General features: G+C 40.1%; 1 protein-coding gene across 2 annotated transcripts in view; it reads right to left on the reverse strand.

The window, feature by feature from the left end:
- The window catches only part of TXK (TXK tyrosine kinase), a 62,940-nt gene that overhangs the window by 29,686 nt on the left and 13,013 nt on the right, over nt 1-20,241 (reverse strand). The window contains exons 3-6 of one of the 2 annotated variants that reach the window (XM_005681590.3): nt 12,677-12,731; nt 11,576-11,678; nt 10,669-10,874; nt 6,876-6,941 (exon numbers count right to left, since the gene is read on the reverse strand). In XM_005681590.3, the coding sequence (XP_005681647.1) occupies nt 6,876-6,941; nt 10,669-10,874; nt 11,576-11,678; nt 12,677-12,731 (430 nt within the window). Of the gene's footprint in view, nt 1-6,875; nt 6,942-10,668; nt 10,875-11,575; nt 11,679-12,676; nt 12,904-20,241 lie in introns of those variants that run through there. The other variant, XM_005681589.3, reaches the window with a different exon arrangement.

A 20,241-nucleotide genomic window follows, 5' to 3' on the forward strand; every position in this document is an offset into this window, starting at 1 on the left:
TTTAAAAAAACACACTCCAGAACTAATTTTATAAAGGGACTGACTAATTCACATAAACAATAATGTACTATAATAATATATCAAGTGATTTATTTAACAGTTATATTAATTGCAAGCCAGTATCTCATTTTTCTACCATATTTCAATTCAACTTTCTGAAACACACTTGGTTTAACACACTTAATTTTGAATGGTTTAACTTCCTGAAAATTTCCATGAAATGTATGTGGTTAAAAAGTCATCATCTCCGACAAACACTTTCCTGAGCTTTGGTTAAACCCAACTAAAACATACACATTTCTTTCCCCTCAGGAATATCTTATTTGCCTGCTCTTACATGTGTCGTCATCTTTCCAAACTTAAAACTCACACTGACTTATCTGATTCTCCTAAATATGTTGTTGTTGCTGTTTAGTTGCTAAGTCATGTCCAGCTCTTTTGCGACCCCATGGACTGTAGCTCGCCAGACTACTCTGTCCTTGGGATTTCCCAGGCAAGAATACTGGAGTGGGTTGCCATTTCTCTCTCCCAGGGATCTTCCCCAGTCAGGGGTTGACTCATGTCTGCTGCATTGGCAGGCAAATTCTTTACCACCGAGCCACCTGGGAAGCTCCAAAGTATGTCCCCTTGTAGTAAAGTCAGTAATTTAATAGAGTAAATGGAACAACCAGTATACTAATCACCCCACCCCACACCCTCCTGGGCCTCATATTCTCCTCATTCTTCCTTCAGTCACTAAACTTCCATCACATTGGATTTCTTTCCCGGCTGAAATTCACCAAGCCCTTTTCTGCCTCCAGCCTTCCTGTTGTGTCTGCATGAAACACGTCATTAAATGACCTTAAAATATCAGATGTTCACACAGTAATCATAATTAATGAAGACTGTAATTTAAACATATGGTTTTGGGACTTCCCTGGAAGTTCAGTGGTTAAAACTTCATCTTCCAATACAAGGGGTGTGTGGGTTTGATCCTTGATCTGGGAGCTAAGATCTCACGTACCTCAGGGCCAAAAGACCAAAAACAAAACAGAAGCAATATTATAACAAATTCAGGAAAGATTTTTTTAAATGGTCCACATAAAAAATCTTTAACAAAAAATTGTTTTTATTTTTTTTTAAATAAATAAACATATGGTGTGATGTGACAGCACCTAAGCAGTAAGCAAATGTTGTACGGGAAAGAGAGAGGAAGTGACGATAGAACAGAGGAGAAGAAAAGAAAAAGGAAACACTTTCATTCCAAAACAAGCCTTTAAAAAGAAGCTAATCTAATATTACCAGAAATACTATTTTTGTGGACAGCGGAAGAAAGGGTGTGGGTATAACCAGGCATTAAGTCAGGTGGGGGAGCCCAGTGGTGGCTGAAGGAGACTCATACCTGCCTGGGACAATGGAACCTGTCTCCTCATGTGGACTTCCCCTAACCTTCTATAGTAGAAAGCTGCCACTAACTAGCGTGGCCAGGAGTTTAAAATATTAATATTAACGCGCTTAAATTGAAAACGGTCTTTTAAAAGGATGAACCACAGAGAACAAGGGATGATTACAGATGATTCTAGTCAAAGTCATACAACTGCCTATTGCTAATGGGAACAAGAGTAACTGTGAATTTAAACTGTGCCTATCATTCAATATTTGTTAATGAATATTATTATTGTGGGAGGGAATTTCAAGGTGCGTCTGAGACCTCTTGCTGTAGAGAGAAGAAATTTTTCAAAATAAATGAGGCAGAGTTAAATTTACAGGGGACCAATTTAAAGAGGCCCCCATACTGGCTAAGTTATGAAATATGGGTGCTAAAAAGAGACTAATGATTATAGCTCACTGAAATAGACTGAAGTTGTGAAAAGAGAAGACAGCATGCTGCTTAGTCACTTCAGTTGTGTCCAACTCTTCGCGACCCCATGGACTGCAGCCTACCAGGCTCCCCCGTCCATGGGATTTTCCAGGCAAGCGTACTGGAGTGGGGTGCCATCGCCTTCTCCAGAAGACAGCATAATGACACTCAAAAAGGGAGGAATTAACATAAATTGATTTTTTTTCTAAACAATGTTCCTTTACCTGCTGTCATGTTGGTATTCATTTTGTTGCTTTGTATTTATTTATTATAGTGATAAATAAAATATATTGTGTTTAAATATAAATTAAAAATCCATCCGTGTGGAAGTCATTCTCAGAATGACTTCAAAAAAGTAACAAAATAACCAGATAGAAGTATATGATGAATTTAAGATCAGTTAAAATAAGGCAGAATTCCATCTGCATTACAATAATGATAAATAAAAGGCAGAAAAAGGATAAATGTAATTTAGAGGAGGTTGAGGCATGGTATTTTAGAATTTCAACTATTTAAATCAGATGATAAAAGGTAGAAGAGTTTTTTGTTTTGTGTTTTTCAAATAGGTAAGGCTGCAACTTCTTTATTGAGACAACACTGACTATAAAATTAATATTGAATGATGTCATTAGAAGCCCCAAATCACAGGATTGGAGTGGGGATTCTATTAATACATTTTTTACTACATCTAACTGTGGTTGAGTACAATCATCATATATGGAACATATATGTAAGCCTCCCATGTGCCAGTCTTAGATTTTTAATCAGTAAAGAATAGTATTGTGGCTTTGAGTTTTAGCCCTGGAAACCCTATTAGATCTGAGAAAGTTGATTTGCTTCACTGGTGACTTCCTGGAGAAGGAAATGGCAACCCACTCCAGTACTCTTGCCTAGAGAATCCTATGGACAGAGGAGCCTGGTGGGCTGCTGTCCATGGGGTTGCACAGAGTCGGACACGACTGAAGTGACTTAGCATGCATGCATGCATTGGAGAAGGAAATGGCACCCCACTCCTGTATTCTTGCCTGGAGAATCCCAGGGACAGAGGAGCCTGGTTGGCTGCCGTCTATGGGGTCGCACAGAGTCGGACACGACTGAAGCGACTTAGCAGCAGCAGGTGACTTTCTGACCCTGAGAAGATTAAGCATTTAGTGTAGAGAAAATGAGATAAGTCAGACTATACATCCATAGCTCAGAATAATCAATGTCTGCTACTTAAAATATCAAAAATTTTAAGAGAATCTGGCATATCAGGTTTTTTGTCTTTGCTTTAAGATTTGTAACTAATCTTCAACTTGTTTACCAGCTGAGCCACAAGGGAAGCATCTGATAGCTCAGTTGGTAAAGAATCCGCCTGCAATGCAGGAGACACCAGTTCAATTCCTGGGTGGGGAAGATCTGCTGGAAAAGGGATGGGCTACCCACTCTAGTATTCTTGGGCTTCCCTGAGACCTGGGTTTGATCCCTGGGTTGGGAAAATCCTCCGGAGTAAGGGAAGGCTACCCACTCCAGTATTCTGGCCTAGAGAATTCCATGGACTGTAAAGAATTGGACACAACTTTCACTTCACACTTCAACTTGATATTTGAAGTTTGAGAATAATTAATTTTTAAAATGATATTCACATGGTTAAAAGAACTCAATTCACATTATGCTTAATTAAACATTTATGTTTAATTTATTACATTTCCAGGATCATGTAAGGACTTACAAGGGGCTGTTACACTTGCAAATTTGACCTGTCAGGCATGTCCTTTATAAAGAAACTTGAATTTATTCAGTTTATTTATGCAAGTTAGATGTTTCAGGAAACTTAATTAACTGAGTTTGTAAATAGGATGGATTGTTTAAGGATATTTTTATGTCAAGTATGAATTTAGGTAATTGTTCTTGTTTTTTAGATTTATAAATAGTATATCAAGATTTAAAAGTTCAATTTGAAGGGTTACCGAAAACAAAGTTTTTTCATTGCATTGTTGATAATTTGAATATTAATTTCAAACCAAAGTAGCCATAAACATTTCTCTGTATAAAGGATCCCCGGAGATGTCAGAAGCCCACAGGGACAGGATTCCTTCTTCAATCAGCCCCTTAACTCTCTTTCTCCTTTAGGCCTCAAGTCACGTCCTCAGAAAGGTCTTCCCCACTCAACATGCTCAGTTAAATTATATTCCCTCCCCTCTTGTTTTCTTCCTGTGCCCCATACTATTCCTTCATAACACCACAATTTAAAATGATGTGTCTATTTGTGAATTCAGGGTTGCTTAATGTCTATTTCCTTGTGAAGCTGTAAGTTCCATGAAAACCAGGACTCCTGTGTATTCTGTATTGTGCTTCCACTGGTTACAACAGCTAACATCTAATATTATCCTAAGTACATAACGATAAAGATCGAACAAATTAAGTGGAGGACTGAAGTAACTCTGAATGTAGTGTACCAGTTATACTAGGCAAGGTGGACAAAGCTGTAAATGTCTTTCTTGTTTCACAGTTCAAGGAAATAGTCGTAACTTCTAGAATGTATTGAAAAGCTACTATGTACCAAATGAGACAGGCATTATTGTCTCCAGGGTTCAGATCATTCAGAGGTTTAAAGACATTAGGTAACTTTGCTCAGAGCTGAACCATTAGTCAAGAGTGATGCCAGAATTTGAACCCAGATTTCTCTGATTTATAAGCCCATACTGCTGCACTTCAACATGGGACAGTAATTTCTGTACAGTCAGTAGAATGGTGCTTGGTGCATAGTAAGTGGTTGATCAATTTTAGTGATTTATATTGATGATCTATATTTTAATAACCTTTTTAAAACCATAATAAAATTAAAAATTGGTCTTTTCATAATTAGAGTCATTTATAAAAGAAGGCTTACAGAAACATAAATCCAGGCTAAGGAAATGAGATGATTATCTAACTTCAGAGTGGCTTAATTTTTGATCCAGTATCTGCAGTATAAACAAGTTGTTAAAGCCAGACGCTAAGCCTGGTCTAAACAGGGGAAGCAACAAGCACATCAATTCATAACAGAAGGAAGAAAAGTAGCCCTGCTGATTACTGAGTGACCACTTGCTAACCACCAGGCACTGTTAGGTACCTTCACACAGGTCTTCTTTAATTTCCAGGAAAATCCAAACTGAAGTTAGAATATGGTGATAAGATCATCTTATTTTTCTGGTTTTTCTTAGCAGGAGATTTTCAAACAAAATTTTCCCTGATCTGGCCTTCAAAGAGTTCAAAGAGACCTGTTCATGCTGAGCAGCTTCAGCTGGGGCTAGTGGTGAGTTCCTCTCCCCTGCCCACTCCCCACCCCAACTCCATGCATGGGGCATGCCTGAGCAACTGTAGAGTTGTGAGGTTATTTGCTAAGGAAGGTGGGGTCAGCGGAGAAGGAATTTCAGGGCAGAGCTAAATGACACAGATCAAGAGAGGGGTTATGACAAGCTAAGCAAAGGAGAGGAAGAGAGACGAGACACAGTGATGGAGCTGAGGACAGAGACCTGAGAAGGAGAATGGAAACAGCCAGCAGAAAGGTCTGGTAAGGTTATGGGTGTTTTCGGTGATGGATGTGCTGAGTCTGGAGTTTCCCAGGTGGCACTAGCGGTAAAGAACCTGCCTGCCAATGCAAGAGATGTAATAGACACAGGTTCTATCCCTGGGTTGGGAAGATTCCCCTGGAGGAGGGCATGGCAACCCGCTACAGTATTCTTGCCTAGAGAATCCCATGGACAGAGGAGCTTGGTGGGCTAAAATTCATAGGATCGCACAGAGTCAGACATGACTGAAGCGACTTGGCAGGCAGGCAGGCAGGCATGCTGAGTCTGGCCTACAAATGGGCTTCAATGAGCAGCAAGGCAGTCCAAGGCTGAGTTCTCTTTCAATTTGCCTGGTTCTCAGGGAAGTACCTGTTCTAATGCCTCAATTCACATCACCTAATACAACCTACTGGAACATATGCTAATTGCAAAACCAGTATTTAAGTCGGGGGAGGGCACTCAAGTGCTCAAACTGCAAACCTAAATTTATAAAAGACTAGGAAATCAACCCTGAATACTCTTTGGAAGGACTGATGCCGAAGCTGAAACTCCAATACTTTAGCCACCTGATGCGAACAGCTGATTCTTTGGAAAAGACCGTGATGCTGGGAAAGTTTGAAGGCAGGAGGAGAAGGAGGCGACAGAGGATGAAATGGTTGGATGGCATCACCAATTCAATGGACATGAACTTGGGCAAAGTCCAAGAGATGGTGAGGGACAGGGAAGCCTACCAAGCTGCAATCCCAGGGCTCCCAAAGAGTCAGACATGACTTGGTAGCTGTACAACAAGGACCACTCCTAGCCCTGTCACTCTCTATCTGTACATTAATATCTCAACTTTATTTTCTGATCTGCAGATTGAGGGGTTAAATAGTGATTGCTAATGTTTCTATCTTCTAAATCCATTAATATAGTGTAACAAGAATGCATTTCGAAGCAAAACTCTAGTGAACATATCAAAAGTTCTTCTGAACTATAGCATTAGCCTATTTCTCATCTTCAGTGATTTCTAAACATTTCAAAACATGAGTCAAACTATAGTAATATGTCTGTATATTAAGTCTAACTTAATTAATGAACAATTGATGTCATTTTTCATTTATTTTTGGTCTTAGTTCCCCAACCAGGGATGGAACCCACGCTTCTGCAATAGAAGTGTAGAGTCTTAACCACTGAACCACCAGGAAGTCCTCATTTTTAAAATAATAACTTTTCCACTTAGGACTCGCAGTAAAACAAGTGCAAGATGAGTGTTTGGCTTCTTGTAGTCACTGTTAAAATTTCCTTTAACTGGCCAAACAAAACCAAAAAAAAGTAATTTTAAGAAAAAGAAGTTTCTGAATCAGCCATTATTAAGATTAAAAATCTCTTAAGCTAAAGCTTCCAAATGTGTTACTTTCTTTTCCCTTTTCAGGCCCCAAACAGTATGTATACTAATAAGTTACCCAAATGTACCTGATTTTTATAGATTACCCATGGGACATATTTTAGAGGACACTTACTCATATATTTCTAAATTAGTTGGTTTGTTTTCGGTCACATAGTTGCTTGGAATTAAGCCTTCATTCCTACAAACACAAAAGCAAAAGTCAAAATTTTGGCACATCTGTGGCATTATTGTGGCAAAGATCCCTTTAAAAAACCTCAAGGATGCAGAGGAAAATCAAATTCATTTGACTAATTAAATTGTTGAGAGAAGAAAAAAGTTTTTTCATTTCAACATTCAACTAAAATCTTTGCACAACAAATACTAAGTTTCTGATGTTTAACATTAGTAGTTTAAGATGTTTTCTGACACAGATATCTTTGCAAATAGAAAAAGGGCCACTTAACATAATCGCTGGGACATCATAGTGACTAGATTAAAAACATACCAATTGGAAAGATATTGACTTAATTCTTTTTAATTGCTGCAGAGCATCCCACAGAATAGATATTCTAGTTTAGCCATGCTCTATTACAACAAAGCTGTAAAGAAATACTTGAATATGCCTTCTTGTGTACAAGTAAGAGTATTTCTCTAAGACAGATACAAAGTGGGGAAATTGCTGGGTTGCTGATTAATCGCATCTTTTCAGTAGATAACAGCAGATCGCTGTCAAAGGGCAACAATTTTCACACTTATCAGCAGGGGAGGAGTTTTTCTTTTCCTATAACTTCACCAACAAAATCTGAAATTTAAAATTATGAAAGATCTCCAAGACATATTATTGAGGAATACAAGCAAGTTGCAGAGCAATGCATAAAGTATAGTCAGATTTAAATAAATTAAATCCTCAGACATTGAAAGTGATCTGGACAGGAAGATCATTGAAATGAATCACTAAATGAATAATGGTGCTTGCTTTTGGGAAAGAGTCTGGGTTTGGAGGTGTGGCAAAGCAGAATTTGGGCACTATTTGTCTGATTAACTTTGAAGTTAAAAATTGGTGCTGTTTCTCTTTAAGTCTGAGTCATGACAACATACCACCTGCAAGGATAGTTACTGATACAGACCTGAACCTACTAACTTACATGGTCTCTGGGACATCATTCCTCTTTACCCACTGAAAAGTCGCCAGCATATGTTGAGTCTTAATTAAGAACTGGTAAAAGAGCCAAATCATTAAGAAAACATAAAGAAAGAGATTTGTATGTACTTCTAATGCTTAGATACTTATAACCTCAAAATCTTGACAAGGCCAAGAATTCTCTCCCAGAAAGCAGACATACTCCTCAGAATTCTTTTCTACCAGGACTCCAGTCTAGAATTAACAATCTATTGCAAGCGGTACAAAGAAGTATTTTTGTATCCCAGGGCCTTTTTTTCTAATTTCATTCAGAAACTACTGCAATGTTTACTTCCAAAACTAGTCATTGTAGAAATATGAAAATGAGTAAGACACTGTTTCTGTTTCTATCTTAGAGCTTAATAGGAAAAAAAAATTCAAATTGCAAAAAAAAAAGCATAAATTAGAATAAAAACTTGTATGGTAGAAACTAGTATTCTTATTTACAAATAAAATTCATTAAAAACAGAACTATCTTATGATCCACCAATTCCACCTCTGGGTATTTATCTGAAGAAAATGAAAACACTAACTTAAAAAGATACATGCACCCCCATGTTCACTGTAACGCTATTTATAATAGCCAAGATATGGAGACAACCAAGTGTCCACTGATGGATGAATTGATAAAGAAAATGTGGTATATATGAAATATTATTCACCCATAAAAAGAATAAAATTTTTGTCATTTGCAACAACATAGATGGACCTTGACAGCACTATACTAAGTGAAATAAAGACAAAAACCATGTGGTCTCACTTACATGTGAAACCTTTAAAAAAAAATGAAAAATTGAAACAAAACAAGCTCAAAGTACAAAGAATACACTGGTGGCTGCCAGAGGCAAGGGTGGTTGTAGGGAGATAAAATGGGTGAAGGGGATCAAAAGGTATAAACTTCCAGTTACAAAATAAATGAGGCTTGGGACATGATGTGTAGAATCGTGATGAGTTAATAGTACCGTATTGCATGTTTTAATTTCACAGTGATAACAGAACAGACTTCTGTAAGATTTCAATACATTTAGACCATGAAACTTTTGCACCTGGTCTTATGTCCCTGAATTATGTTCCAGTGTCTCCTAGTTTATTGTCTATCAATTCAGTTCAGCTCAGCAGCTCAGTCATGTCTGACTCTGCAACCCCATGGACTGCAGCACACCAGGTTTCCCTGTCTATCACCAACTCCCGGAGCTTGCTCAAACTCATGTCGATCAAGTCAGTGATGCCATCCAACCATCTCATCCTCTGTCGTCCCCTTCTCCTCCTGCCTTCAATCTTTCCCAGCATCAGGGTCTTTTCCAATAAGTCAGTTCTTCGAATCAGGTGGCCAAAGTATTGGAGTTTCAGCTTCAGCATTAGTCCTTCCAATGAATATTCAGGACTGATCTCCTTTAGGATTGACTAGTTGGATCTCCTTGCAGTCCAAGGGACTCTCAAGAGTCTTCTCCAACACCACAGTTCAAAAGCATCAATTCTTCAGCACTCAGCTTTCTTCACAGTCCAACTCTCACATCCATATATAACTCCTGAAAAAACCATAGCTTTGACTAGGCAGATCTTTGTTGGCAAAGTAACGTCTCTGCTTTTTAATATGCTGTCTAGGTTGGTCATAGCTTTTCTTCCAAGGAGTAAGTGTCTTTTAATCTCATGACAGAAGTCACCATCTGCAGTGATTTTGGAACCCAAAAAAATAAAGTCTCTCACTGTTTTCCATTGTTTCCCCATCTATTGGCCATGAAGTGATAGGACCGGATGCCATGATCTTCATTTTCTGAATGTTGAGTTTTAAGCCAACTTTTTCACTCTCCTACTTTCATCAAGAGGCATTTTAGTTCTTTTTATTGTCTATAGGAACTTGAATAGAATTTGTGTCCTACTGTTGTGTGAAAGCTGTATAAATTTACATTATGTTGAATTGATTCATAGTGCTTTTCAGGTCTACTATTTCCTTCTACTTCTCTGTATATTCATTCTATTAATTTTTGAGAGTTTGATATTGAAACTCGAACTAAACATCTTAATTTACCTACCTAAAAACAATTATATATAATAGAACTGTATGTAACTTTGTTCTATATTTTCCATGTCTCCTGTAAATATGTTACCTTATTTTCATAATTTAAAAAAGTTAAAAAGCATTAAAAGTGAAAAATAGTACCATATTGCATGTCTGAAAGTTGCTAAGACAGTAAATCATAAAAGCTCCCATCACAAGGAAAAAAAAAATTGTAACTATGTACGCTGCCGAATGTTAACTAGACTTGTAGTGATTATTTCACAATAAATATAAAGCGCAAATCATTATGTTGTACACCTGCAACTAATATAGTGTTCTATGTCAATTATAGAGATTTCCCTGGTGGCTATATCTGAGAAGAAAGAAAGGAAGGGAAAAGGCAGGAAGGAAGGGAAGGAGGGAGGGAGAAAGGAAGGAGGGAAGGGAAACAGAGAGGATAAGTAATTTGCCCAAAAACACACAGCAGTGTGTGGCTACATCAGGATATAAAGCCACATGTGCCTAGTTTGGAGAGTCTGCCTGAAATCACAGCATTATAATGCCCATTCATACAGATGGAGAGGTGTGGGAACAGCTTCTGTTTCATTTACAAGGGAGAGTTATAAACCTTGAGAAAACAAACAGAGTCTATTTCTCTAATAAGCTAAATGGAGTCTATTTCACACTTCGGAAGACTTTAGGGACTGAAAGAAGAAATATATGGTAAAGACAAACCACCAGTCTTACCCCAAGCGGTCTCTTGCCTTCCACCAGTGAGGATCATACTTCTCCAAGATAAGATATTCCTCGGCTCTCTTTAAGGCTAAATCATAGGGCTCTCTGGGCAGGAAATCGTACAGTGCCTTAACGTGGATCTTCTCTTCAGAAACCTCAGAGGGTGGGAGGGGAGGCAATGGCTTGCGTTTTGATGGTTGCCCATGGCCCCTGTTGGACTGTAAAACACTAAGGAGTGAGTCGTGGTACTATTGTTTAAGTGCTCTGAGCTAAAAAAGAACAAGGGTAGAGAGTATCTGCCTGCCGCCTTGTTTCTCCCAGCTAGCTGCAATAAAGCAGAAGCCCTGATGGTATAAACGTCGGAAATGACCAACTACAAAACAATTTTCTGATCGAGCAACACACTCATCATTCTGTAAATTCTCGAGATCACAAATTCTCTTGCCAGCATGGCACTGAATATTTTTCATGTCACAATTCTTAAAATATTATTTCCTCCTTAATAATTTCACTTTAAGGATTTTTCTCCTTTGGAAAAAGGAGGAAAAAAAAAAAAAACACCAGCTTTTCCCTTTAATACGCTGTAAGCTTGTGTGTGGGCTTATCAACTTCCCAAGAAAACTTATTTTCTAACACTGAACTGAAAACTGATCCTGGCCTCAAAATGGCGATAGCCAGAAGGCATTTTTTCCCCAATTTCAAATTCTGCCAAAATATTGCAGAATAGGCCATTTTAACTGGTCTTTTTTTCTTTCCCTTTCTTCTAGGCTGTTGATTCACTAAAAGTTTATTGAAAACTTATTATGTGCCAAGCATGACATTAGGTTCTGGGCAGGGTGGCAAACGGTACCTCACGAAGCACAGACCCTAAAAATGCCACCTTCCTCTACCCCTTCTCCCCCTTCAAAATGATACTCACTTGCTTTTTACTTGGCAAGTCACTGAACCATGGTCTGCGATGCTGTGTGTATTTTTCTGAAAGTTCTTCATCTTTGCTAAGGCTTATTTGTGTCCTCACTTGCCTGACATTGAAAAATAATCATGTTACAAAGGATTATTTTACTCTTAGCTATAAATCCACTAGACTATAAACAAGCTAGTAGTAAAGTCTCCTTCCTATTTTTCATTTAGAAGACTTCCTAACTCCTTGGGCAAGGCACTCTGGGACTTCTCAGAACTTTATTTTACTTTTTTAAATCTAGGACTAGAGACACTAAGAGCATATAGAGTTGTTATGAATAATAAAATTGAGAAAGTACATGTCACGTGGGCAACATAGAGTCTGGTGACTATTAAGGGCATACAATTACAGTCACGATAATGAAGACCTTACTCTGTGTCAGGCACAGTGTTTTACATTTTACATGCATCGCCTCATTTGAAAGTATCTATTGTTAAAAAGTAGATGTGGTGTAGCGATTAAGAACATGAGTTTGGATCCCAGGTCTACCATTTTTATAGTGTGGCCTTGGGCAATGTAACCTCCCTAGGCCTGCATTTCTTCATCTGTATAATGGGGATTGTAAAAACAAATAAAAAGGGTGGTTTCCAGAGTTACTAAGAGCTAAAAACGTAAACTTTTTAACACAGTCTGACATATAGGACTCCCATTAAATGCTGGCTGTTACTATTATCATGGCACCCTGGATTTTTCTCTTTATGCATCATTTACTGGGCACCAAAGTATAAGACACATTGGTAGTTTCAGGGAGAATCTCAAATAAGACAGGATTTTTGCCCTTAAAAGGTAAAAATAACATAGTGAGACACAGACACATAAATAGCATGCATAAAACAAATATTAAACACAGAACCAGGCCGCATGCTCTGGGAACACAATGGAAGGAGCAATTAAGTCCAAGAGATTGGAGAGAGACCATGGACCCGACACGTGACCTATCGCTAGCTTTAAATGAATGGCCATTCAACAGGGAGAAAATGGGAGGAGTTTCCGAGGCAGATGAACAGCAGATTCAAAGAAACAGGGAGATTCCACCCAAGAAGTTGCCCTCGGACTTACCGCTTCTGCACGGAACAGCAACAGCAGCAGCAGAAAATCGACTGGATGGTATTATCTGAAAAGCAGATCATTTTCAACTGTTAGAAAGCCACGAGTCCGTGATATTGGACAGAGGAGGCTGCTGGCACTATTCCAAAGGAGGAAATCTCTGAGGGCATGGGTAATAGAAAGAATCCTATTAATACGGCACATGCCAACCTATACCTGCCCTTCTTCACTAGTAAAAGGTGAAAGATTGTCACTGACACGAAAATAAGTTACTGGCACCCTGGCCACTGTGGTTTCCCTTCTCAGGCTCTTGTCTCTGGTTCTGGTTTCATGCATTTCCTCAGTCAGTGAATGATAAATGACCGGTGTATTCACTTCACCTTGATCAGGGCTGATGTCGGCTGACAAATGTACCAAAGAATACGATTCCAAAAACAACGCTCTCCTAGAGAATCTACTAGGAGGGATTTAAAATTAGGTCCATTACATTTCTTCAAATATATTTTAAAATACATTTATATAAGGTAATATGAATATACTAAATATATTTATAATGTGTAATATACTACATAATATAACTTAGCATGTTTATTCTATTTTTATATTTCATGTATAAAAATACTTACCTTTTTGGATCTCAAACTTTCTATGGATTAGGTTCAAACAAACTGAATATTTAAAGAAAGTACTAACCACTTAGTAAATCTGGGTCATTCTTACACTTCTTTTGTCAAGCTTAATCTTTATTTGATAGATTTGCCTATTTTCAAACCATAAATAAATTCTGAATATATCAAAAGCTGTTTTATGTTCCTAGAACCTACATTTCACAGCAACTCTTTCTCATACTGGCCCCTGAAAATGAAGTATTATTAAGAAAGCAGAGCACATTAGACATGAGCATTAGCTTTGAGGTTAGAAAGGGCTGCATGTGAATTCTAGCTGGGGGGCGGGGGCGGGGGAGTGACTATATCAAGAATAAACCCCTTTACTTCTCCAAGTCATTGTTTTCCTATCTGTAAAAACAAGAAAATCATACCTATCCCCTTCGAGAAGCCTTAAGGGGCAGAGATTAATCTCCGCCTTTGTGCTTAGGTTTCCTCATCTGTAAAACGGGAATAATAAGGATACTTAGTATGTAAGGCTACTGTGAGGATTGATCGAATGGGTTCCTATACAACACCTAGAGCAATGCCATGTATGTAGTAAGAGGGCAATCAAGATCTATTATTATTACAGTTTTGTTGAAAAGATTAAATTAGATGTTTTCTCTAAAGTATCTCTCCTGGAACACAGAAGAGGGACGGATACAAGCAGAAGCCACCCAGTACAATCTACCCCTCAGCATCCACTCTATGCCCTCAGAACACAGGGTGCAACAAAGCCCCATCAGCTAACATTATCACCAGGTGCTGTCAATTTGATTACACTCCCACCTGAAACTTGGTACATTAACCATCATTAGGATTCTTACATCAGATGGAGAAAGAAGGTGAAAACAAGAGTAACATAGGACATAGCTGCTACTATTCCCACCTTTGTAGCTATCCTGAGTCGTAAGTCGATCACAGATGCCCTCTGTCACCTTCCATTCCTTGGGCTCTCTTGCCTTTGCTAACACTTTGGTGGAAGGAGTTTTCATCTGCTGGAATTGCCCAAATGTTCATTCCTGTAGGATCTGGTCCTTAGTTGTTCTTAATGGGGTTGTTACAATTTTCTACTGAGCAGGACTATTTTGAATATTAAGGAATGAAGCTAGTGGCTACTGTCGCCTCCTGAGGTAGCCCACACTCTGTCTGTGGAGTGTGTTTCTCTCTAAATAAATCCACCTCTTACCTATCACTTTGTCTCTCACTGAATTCTTTCTGTGATGAGACAAGACTGAGCTTCATTAGGTCCTGAAACCAGAGACTGAAACCCCCACCAGATGGAAGAAGTTAACTTCACGCTGCCCACAAGCACGTAGTCCCCAGGCCTGTTGGAACCAGAAGCTGATGATGCCGACTCACCACTAGCCAATCAGAAGAATGTCCACGAGCTGACCATGCCCTGCTCCTTGAACCATTCCTAATAAAACTCCTCATTACCGCCTCCAGGGGGAGAAACACTGTGATCTACTCACCCCTCACCCCCCTTGCCTGGCAAAGCAATAAAGCTATTCTTTTCTACTTCACCCCAATAAAGGAAAGAAAATAAAGCTAGTACGTCCCCTGAGTTTCCAAGCCCTCTTTGTCCTCATTGTAAAGAATGAACCCAGTTTCTTCCTGGAAATTGCGGTACTCATCTCTAATACATTGAGTCCTTTCTGTGCCCATCAGCTCACTGATACCAAGAATCCCACAATGGTCAGAGGGCAATCTTAGCTCCCAATATTCCCTAAGAAAAGGATTCTTCTCTGGGGCACTGGTATCTCCAAGTTCACCAAACACAAAAGTCACAGGGAAAGAAAATAACAATATTCCAGTGGGTTATTAGTTGGTTAGAGGGGCCACTCCAACCTCTTCCTCCTCAGTTGCCAGACGCATGCATCCTAGCTTTATGAAGACATCACCACATTTGCTGCTGGTTTAAGACATTTACTGTATCCTATAGAACATCATTCCAACTTTGCAAGATGTTGTCTCCCAGATGTCATAGGAATTAAGGCTTTAGCCGGCCATTTAGCTACCAGAAGCCAGAGAGCTTGAAGCATATTGAACTAAGCCCTACAGATAACTTTTCCAGGAGAAGAAGGAATCGGAGAAGGCAATGGCACCCCACTCCAGTACTCTTGCCTGGAAAATCCCATGGATGGAGGAGCCTGGTAGGCTGCAGTCCATGGGGTCGCTAAGAGTCGGACACGACTGAACGACTTCACTTTCACTTTTCACTTTCCACTTTCATGCATTGGAGAAGGAAATGGCAACCCACTCCAGTGTTCTTGCCTGGAGAATCCCAGGGGTGGGGGAGCCTGGTGGGCTTCCGTCTATGGGGTCGCACAGAGCCGGACACGACTGAAGCGACTTAGCAGCAGCAGCAGCAGCAAGCTCACTAAGCCACTATGGAGGCTGGTTCCACATTTAACTCCTGCTGGTCATCCTTCCAGGACAGAATAGGGTGAATAAGATAAAGACACCCAGGACAGTAATCAATTATATATTGTTTCCTTTTCCTTTCACCGAAGTTGACCTTCAAAACCTAGATTCATGTATTACTTACATGCCTTTCTCTGATTTGGACACTGCCATTATTGTGTCTTTGGGCTATAGACACCTTGGGGGTCCAGTTGGCAAACATCTCATTTCTATCAGGCAAAGATTCACCTTTACCCCTCTGATTTAATAGCTTTCTTCCGTAGCCAAGAAACCATCTGTTCTCCATCCCAAAGTTGATTTCTGGAGAAATCAAATAGAGTCTGGGCTCTCAAATAGAGTGCCCCCCCCCCCCCCGAATTTGCACCATACTGTGTATTATTAGGCTTTTGGGTCTCAACTGCTTCTGTCAGTTTTCAAAATCTTAGTGTTTTTCCCCCACCCTTCTGTTACTAAAAAGGTCTAAGTCTCCATTATCTGAATTATACCAATAGCCTCCTAACTTCCTACTGCTTCTACCCTTAACTCCCCCTGTGGTTTCTTTTCCACAGTCAGAGTAATTAATTTAAAACCTAGGTCAGATCATGCTACTCCTTGTCTCAAAAACCCACAACGGTTCTCCATTTCACGGAGCGTTTTAGCCAATTTTCTCACAACAGTCTCTAAACCTTCCGTGGTCTGGCCTCCTGGTGCCTTCTCACCCCTCTCTCCAATGCGCTCATGCTCATCTACCCCCCACACTGGCCACACTGGCCCCACAGTGCTTCCGGGCCAGGCCTGCTCTCAGCACAGGCTCTTCACTTCTGTTCTGCCTGGATCATTTCCCTCAGGTATCAGTCCTTACCTCTCTCCACTCCTCAAGTCTGCTCCAATCTCACCTTCTCAGTGAAGAGTACCCTGACCCATGACTATTGCTACCTGTCCTCCACCTAGTAACTTCAGGATTCCTGACTTTGCTCTATTCTTCTTTTTGTAAATAGCATTCCTCACATTCTAACATGATTAGCAATTAACCATTTCTCCCCTTACTGTCTCCTCAACTAGAATGCAGACAGGGATCATTGTCTACTTTTTTCGCAGGTAGATCCCAAGAGGCCTGAACAGTTTTTGACACCTAATCATTACTCAACAAATATTTGTTGAGCAAAATCAACATATGAATGAATGGGTTTGAAGGAGCATCAAATGATAACTTTTCCAAAGCACCCACCTGTTTTGATTCAATCCCAACAGGAAAATGAAAACTGAATGTGTAGGGGACAGAATTAGCAAGTGCAACTAAATAAGCAACAGAATAAGTAGTGAACTGTAAGAGTGGGGATATAAGATTAGGTTATGAAAGTCCTTGAAATAAGAGAAGATAGGACCATACTGTATATGTAGAACAGAGTCACTAACTACTGAAGACAGAGAACAATTTGGTCACAATAAAGCAGAATAAACTCTGTACTCAGCCTAGAAACCTTTGTAAGATGGTCTGGCAAGGTAAGCGACGACCTTTATGGTCACAGGTTTTAATATAAGCTAGAACATTGAATATCACTGAACTCCGGGAGATGGTGATGGACAGGGAGGCCTGGTGTGCTGCGATTCATGGGTTCACAAAGAGTCGGACATGACTGAGTGACTGAACTGAGCTGAACTGAATCCTCAATAAAAAATTAAACTGATAAAATAGACTCTCAACAACATATGGCAACGAGATTGTATCTTTCCTTATCTTCAGGGCCTTTCAAAATCTGATCACCCCCATCCTGACTCTTACTGTTTACCCATTCCTATTACACCAGCTTCTTGTATTTGCTGTTCTCACAGACATCTTGCCTAGTTCTGCCCCCAGCCTGAAAAAGGCTTCCTTTGTACTTCACTCCCATCTAATCTTTCTTCAGGCTTCTAAAGCGCTGTAACTTGTCTTGGCCTCTGGCTCTTAATTAGGTACCATCTTCCATGGTCATTTATACTAACTGGGCTTCTCAATCTCACCACTACTGATACTTTAGACACTTTAGACTGATGAATTCTTTGTTGTGGGGAGCCGTCCTGTGTATTGCAGGATGTTTACCAGCATCTCTGGCCACTATGCACTAGGTGCCAGCGGCAACAGCGCCATCACCCCTCTAATACCCACCTCCCCCTCACAGGTGTGAACACCGCAATATTTAGCGGCATTGTCAGATGTCCCCTGCGGGCAAAACCACCCTTTGTTAAGAACCATTGAGCTAGATTGTAACTATTGAGCTCGATTCACGGTCTGAGTTGCATGCTTTTTTGTCTTGTCCATAACATCCAGCATCAGAGGCTCCTTTAGAACAAGAACTCAGTAGATAACTGTTAAGTAACACCTTCCTGATCTCTACACCATCATATTACATTTAGGCTCTATTTCTCAGTAACTCACTCTACCACATGGTATCTCACAGCTTGATGCTGGCCACAGACAAAGCTAGGTTGACCACGTCCTTTTGACTAAGTGGAACAATAAGGCTGAAGAAGACAGCTTCCGGAGCTTATAGTAGGTCATGAGTCTAATATTTTGTTCCAGATATAATAAAAGAAGAAGGAGGAGGAGGGTGGGAAGAAAAAGAAATAGCTGTTTATCCGAAATCAAACATCGATCCATGAGATGCTAAATGAAATGGTAAAACTGGTGTTCAAAAATTTTTTTTTTCTGTGTTAGGATAGATGTGGAGTTGAGCAATCATTAGGGTCAGAGTAACCTGAAGTCACGTCATGGCTCCATTTTCTTGTAGCAACAATATGATGTGGGGCATCTACTCAGGAAACTCACCTGGAAAATGTTGGAAATAAAACCTACCTTCTAAGAGAGGCAGTTCCCCACTCCTACCAACAAAGCCTTTACCGTATGCAGACACTACTGCTGCTGCTGCTGCTGCTCTTGCTGCTGTGTCGCTTCAGTCGTGTCCGACTCTGTGCGACCCCGTAGACGGCAGCCCACCAGGCTCCCCCATCCCTGGGATTCTCCAGGCAAGAATACTGGAGTGGGTTGCCATTTCCTCCTCCAATGCATGAAAGTGAAAAGTGAAAGTGAAGTCGCTCAGTCGTGTCCGACTTTGTGACCCCATGGACTGCAGCCTACCAGGCTCCTCCGTCCATGGTATTTTCCAAGCAAGAGTACTGGAGCGGGGTGCCATCCCCTTCCCCGATGCAGACACTACAGTAAGATCTTATTATCATATACTAATTCACACCCTATGGGAGTGATGCTACTGGGAAGAATCTCCTCCCAATGCAGGAGATGCAGGAGGCACAGGTTTGATCCCTGGGCCAGGAAGATCCCCTGAAGTAGGAAATGGCACCCAACTCCAGTATTCTTGCCCGGGAAATCTCATGGACAGAGGAGCTACAGTCCGTAGAGTCACAAAGAGTCAGACATGACTGACTGAGCACACACACATACACACACACTCACTCCCTACACTATTTCAATGTGTAACAGTAAGATCTTACTGTAATAATAATGTAATGCTGTTATTAATAATGTTATTATTACCTAGAGCCAGGCATCCTGGAATGTGAAGCCAAGTGGGCCTTAGGAAGCATCACTACGAACAAAGGTAGTGGAGGTGATGGAATTCCAGTAGACCTATTTCAAATCCTGAAAGATGATGCTGTGAAAGTGCTGCACTCAATATGCCAGCAAATTTGGAAAACTCAGCAGTGGCCACAGGACTGGAAAAGGTCCGTTTTCATTCCAATCCCAAAGAAAGGCAATGCCAAAGAATGCTCAAATTGCTGCACAATTGCATCATCTCACATCCTAGTAAACTAATGCTCAAAATTCTCCAAGCCAGGCTTCAGCAATAAGTGAACTGTGAACTTCCAGATGTTCAACCTGGTTTTAGAAAAGGCAGAGGAACCAGAGATCAAATTGCCAACATCTGCTGGATCATGGAAAAAGCAAGAGAGTTCCCGAAAAACATCTATTTCTGCTTTATTGACTATGCCAAAGCCTTTGACTATGTGGATCACAATAAACTGTGGAAAATTCTGAAAGAGATGGGAATACCAGACCACCTGACCTGTCTCTTGAGAAACCTGTATGCAGGTCAAGAAGCAACAGTTAGAACTGGACATGGAACAACAGACTGGTTCCAAATAGGAAAAGGTGTATGTCAAGGCTGTATATTGTCACTCTGCTTATTTAACTTATATGCAGAGTACATCATGAGAAACACTGGGCTGGATGAAGCACGAGCTGGAATCAAGATTGCTGGGAGAAATATCAATAACCTCAGATATGCAGATGACACCACCCTTATGGCAGAAAGTGAAGAGGAACTAAAAAGCCTCTTGATGAAAGTGAAAGAGGAGAGTGAAAAAGTTGGCTTAAAGCTCAACATTCAGAAAACTAAGATCGTGGCATCCAGTCCCATCACTTCATGGCAAATAGATGGGGAAACAGTGGAAACAGTGAGAGACTTTATTTTTGGGGCTCCAAAATCACTGCAGACGGTGACTGCAGCCATGAAATTAAAAGACGCTTAC

The sequence above is a fragment of the Capra hircus genome, chromosome 6, assembly GCF_001704415.2.
Source record: "Capra hircus breed San Clemente chromosome 6, ASM170441v1, whole genome shotgun sequence".
Lineage (NCBI taxonomy): Eukaryota > Metazoa > Chordata > Mammalia > Artiodactyla > Bovidae > Capra > Capra hircus.